The sequence below is a fragment of the Phytophthora cinnamomi genome (assembly GCF_018691715.1).
Source record: "Phytophthora cinnamomi strain GKB4 chromosome Unknown Contig50, whole genome shotgun sequence".
Lineage (NCBI taxonomy): Eukaryota > Oomycota > Peronosporomycetes > Peronosporales > Peronosporaceae > Phytophthora > Phytophthora cinnamomi.
In genome coordinates, this window is record NW_027150983.1 from 990,667 (window position 1) to 995,679 (window position 5,013).

Consider the following 5,013-nt stretch of genomic DNA (forward strand, 5'->3'; position numbering starts at 1 on the left):
ATGGGGTCCGCAGGCGGCGAGCACCAGCCGCTGCTGCCTTCCTACTCGCCCTCCGTGGCACGCGCGCGGCTGCTGGGCCAGGAGGCGGCGCCCGCGTGGCCCTCCACCTTCGAGGAGGGGCTCGACGCTCGGTACGAACCGCCGAAACCACTGCAATTATCCGCTAGATCGATAATCCGACTGACGTTTGGATAAAATGATGGTTATGCAGCATGGCGTCGCCCGTGTCCGTGTCGCGCACGCCGCGCCGCGCCGGATCCTTCAACAGCAGCCCGTACACGGAGCGCCAGCGGCTGCTGCAGGCGCAGGCGCAGCAGCGCGAGGTGCTGTGGTCGCCCGCCAGCAGCAGCGGCGCCCCAACCGCCGCACAGGGCACCAGCAGCTTCAAGGACGCCGTGTTCAACGCCATCAACGTGCTGCTGGGCGTGGGCGTGCTGTCCAGCCCCTTCTCGCTGCGCTCCAGCGGCTGGCTCATCGGCGGGCCGCTCTTCCTCTTCTTCACGTTCGTGACCAACCACACGGCCAAGCTGCTGGGCAAGTGCCTGGACTACCAGGAGGGCATGGCCACGTACCCGGACATTGGCGAGGCGGCCTTCGGCACCAAGGGGCGCGTGGTCATCGGCATCACCTTCTTCGCCGAGCTCTTCACGGCCTGCGCGATGTTCTACGTGCTGAGTACGTTGACGTTTTTCTGATGGATGGGGATTATTTTTACTAGTTTTCAGAGGATCTGGATTTAATTTGGATTTTTGTGGATTTTTGTTGCTGCAGTTGGCGACACGCTGGCGGCGCTGATCCCGTCCTTCACGGAGACGCAGCTGACCATCATGGCGTTCCTGCTCATCATGCCGTCCATGTGGACGACGCACATGTCGATGCTGTCGTACTTCAGTATCCTGGGCATCTTGTCGTCGTTCTTCTGCCTCTACGCCATCTTCTACGTGGGCTTCGCGACGGACACGGAGGCGCCGGGATACGTCTCGGGCAGTCTGATGCACCCGCAGCCGGTGCAGGTGATCGGCGACTTGGACCGCATCCCGCTGGCGATCGGGCTCACGATGGTGGCGTTCGGCGGCCACTCGGTGTTCCCGTCCATCTGCAGCTCCATGGCCAACAAGGAGGACTACCCGCGCGTGCTCAACCTCTCGTACTTCATTGTGGGGCTCGTGTACGGCGCCATCGAGCTCGCGGGCTACCTCATGTACGGTGAAACCACCCAGAAGGAGATCACGCTCAACCTCATCGCGTCGTACCCGGGCGTGCTCACGCAGATGGTGGTTTGGACCATCGCGCTGAACCCCATGAGCAAGATCGCCATCACGCTGCACCCGGTTGCGCTGGCGCTCGAGGAGTTCCTGCTCTCGCCGAGCCAAAAGCGCGCCGCGGCGAGAAACAAGCCGGGCAAGATGCTGATGTTCTACCGTGCGTTCATCCGCACGACGCTCGGCATGGGCGCGCTGTGCTGCGCGCTGTTTGTGCCCCACTTCGCCCGTGTGACGTCGTTCCTCGGCGCCTTTTTCGCGATGCTGGTGTCGGTGTTCCTGCCCTGCATTTGCTACCTCAAGCTGTTTTCTCACCGCCTGTCGAAGGGCGAGATCGCACTCAACACGGGACTGGCCGGGCTCTCCATCATCCTGATGTTCTTCGGCACCCTCGCGTCGTTCCTGTCCCCCGCAGATTGAGGCGACGATAGGCAAGATCAGGGCGGAGACGCGTTATCTCTCCTATAGATGGTATTAAGAGGCTGCTGCAAGGCTAGCGAGCGCCAGCCTCACTATATATTTCCTATAGACGGAAGTGTTTACATTCGCGTTGATGCTGCTGCATTGCTTTGTTAGGCCGATTTACCAGAGGTGCGTACAACATTTCGAATGTGGTGCTCTAACTTTGATGAACGTCGTTTTCAACTACGAAATCAGTTACGCCGCAGACCCTTCCAGCTGCAGCGATCTGGGCGCTGTGACGGCGCTGGGCTCGCGTATTGTTGCGTGTGTATGGAATGGGAGATGGAGATACCGCCCGACGGCGGCGAGGCACGACACTACCGTCGCTGCGTCAGCGTGATCCTGCCGATGACACGGACGAAACGGAGACGATAAGCAGCGGCGAGTTGGCCCATACAGACCGCGACGACCTCAAGCTGACGCAGGACAACCAGTCGTCAGATGCGTGGCGCCAACGAGTGCAATCCGGTAATTTGTCACCCTCAACTCCCAGTCACCGTAGAACGCGGGTTAGTGTTGAAGCAGTGCGCACGTTGGACGAGCTGACCGAGATCTTCAATATCGCGGCTGTGGTCTCACTTCAAAGATGGCAAGACGGCAAAATACCGACAATTCTTTGCTGCCGTCTTGGATGAACAACTTACATTTTTTTATTCCGGTGCAATAGGTGGCGTCGACATAGCACTAGAGGACAACGAGTGACCCAGCTGCACAAACTCTGCCGAAGACACGTGGTTGCACTCGTGCGAAGACGACGAATGTTGCACTCTCGTTCGAAGTTGCATGCTATTGTACTGCAGATCATTTTTCTCGGCATCTTCACCTTCAGCACGCTCGACGGCTACGCCCACGATCGACTGTATCGTTTTTTACATACAACTACCAGTACGTGACTTGCTGTTCGGAAGAAATCGTGAAGGTAACATGGTTGCTTCTGACCCATCAATTTCATGCAGCTAGGTATCTGGAAACTCCGTTTACTGCGTCTGAATCCGGAGCCTCTAAAACTTTCGCAGAGATAGCGAGTGCTCAAGAGTTCTATGACTGGTTGGAGGGGCCTTTCCTTTCCATCGCGTACACGAGTGATGCGGTGCCAACACTCACTACTAATCGTATCATCGGGGGCATTCGCATCGGCCAGCTTCGTGTGGAAAAATTTAACTGTTCGTCTCGAGTGACGACATTTTTCAACTGGACGCAAGACTACACAGCTTTCTACTGTTACGGCTCAAGCGACGGAGACTTTTCCTTGGACTACGAAGCAAGTGATCCTATCCAAGTGGAAAACTCAAACGTGTACACGTTCAAAGGACTCAATGACACAGATACAGATACCGAGCGATCTGCATACTTCTCAACAATGTCAGTGTCAAGCGCACAATTCTCGCTGCCAGCTCCAGCATATTCAGTTGTACTCCCGCGCTCAAATGAAGTTCAAGCCACCAGCATTTTGAATGCTCTCAATGTGAATGGATATATCGACGGGCAAACCCGGGTGGTCATGCTGGATATGAGCATGTTCAACGCTATGCTCCGACACATCGTAGCGCTCCGATTTCTGGTTGAATTGCCGGCTTCTGGAGGGACAATCGCTTCGCTTAGTGCAGGAGTGTCCCCCCTCACCAGCAGCTTCCTGTTGGACCTTGATCACTGGCTCGTTTCGGCATGCCGCATTATTGTGATATTGCTTTACGCGTATTTTTTCTTGGATGAAGTCCTCGCACTTGCGCGTTCTCGTTCTCGGCAATGGCAGTACCAAACAATTTGGCAACGGTCAAATCTCGAAAAACCTAGGAGCAAGATAAGACCCAGTCCTCTGCACCGCCGTCATGGCAGCGGTGTGAGACTTTTTGGACTTCTTTGCTACACCTGCGCATGGTTGCTGCGCTTGGTAGCGTTGGTAAAACGACCCTCCGAGCTGCCTCTCGACTCGGACAGCTTTGTGTCGTTAAGACCGTACGTGGAGACGTTCCGTGCTTCTCAACTTGCACTAGGTGCCAGCATTTGTCTAGCTTGGATCGAGTTGTTGCTAATGCTGCGAGTATCTCAACCAGTGGATTTGCTCGTCCGAGCCGTAGTATATGCGGCACCGCAGTTGTTTGTATTATTAATTGTGATGGCGCTGATAGTCATGGGATATGCCAGCGCGTGTCTTGTTGTGCTAGGCGCACAGTCATCGCTCTTTCAAAGTCTACCGGAGGCTGTGCGTTCGCTTGTGGCAATTCTGCTGCAGACCGGCACAGGAGGCACACCAGGGTCATCTGGGTCATCTGCGCTGCTGGGATTTTCAGCTACATCCTACGGAGAAATTGGCCACGATGCTGCGGGCACGTCAACATTACGCACGCTATTGCTCGCGTGCTTCTTGCTGTTCAACGTGTTTGTAGCCGCCAACCTGTTTCTGGTTGTTGTGTACGAGGGCTACCTGAAGGCCAAGCGAGAAATCGACGTCGATCGACAGCGACGACGAGGTTCCCAACGCGGAAAGAACGAGGATGATGAGAGACTTGAAGCAGCCCCCATGCATGTCGACTTGAGGCACGAAGCTATCGAGTATGGGCGTGTGCTTGCCGCAAGGGTCTTCGGTGTTCTACCTCGCCGATTGAAAATGATGACAAAGTGGAGGAACGCACCAGAGATGCAGAGCGCGATCTTACCTGCTGATGTTGATGTGCCTCCGCCAAAAGAGACTCACGAGGGTGACAATGATGACAACGAAGGACATAAATCCGATCGAGGTGCTACTATCCCAGATCTGAATTCAACCTCTGTCCAAAGGCACAACCGGCGTGGTTCTCGAGAGCACTCAGACAGCACAAAGTTGCTCGAAGGAATGGTGCTGCAGTTGGCTCTGCAAAATGAAGCACTGTTGCGAGCCGTGAATGAATTGAAGCAAGATGTCCAAGCTCTTCAACGTGGTGGAGATTTGGGCATCAGTGACCGGGACCTTCTGCATCGCGGGTCTGCCATGCCGGCGATTGCAGCGCGGGTGCACAAGCAACGCAAAACATCCGTTGCATCTACTGGATCTGCACTCGTTTCGATTCCTGATGTGCCAATCAACCAGCTACTGTAGGGGGCTGGATCTGTGCGACTGCAGCTAGAATACATTTCCCCAACTAAACGACTCAAAACCAATCGTTAGTCACGTTAATTGCTCGTACTATCAGGCTGATCGTTCCAGCCTACAAAATGAAACGAATACACCCAACCAATTCACCTGTCAGGCTAAGCAACCAACTCCTAGCTGGATCCGTGTGCCCTGGGCAGGAACGAAACGACGAAGCAA

At 55.4% G+C, this 5,013-nt stretch overlaps 1 protein-coding gene across 1 annotated transcript; it reads left to right on the forward strand.

Moving 5' to 3' along the window:
- Positions 1 to 1,682, forward strand: IUM83_06639 (Amino Acid/Auxin Permease (AAAP) Family; the record flags this gene model as incomplete). Its single annotated transcript, XM_067930864.1, has 3 exons — positions 1 to 131; positions 212 to 675; positions 772 to 1,682. The coding sequence occupies 3 exons, from the start codon at positions 1 to 3 to the stop codon at positions 1,680 to 1,682; spliced, it is 1,506 nt and encodes a 501-aa protein (XP_067789607.1).
- Positions 1,683 to 5,013: the final 3,331 nt, after the last annotated feature.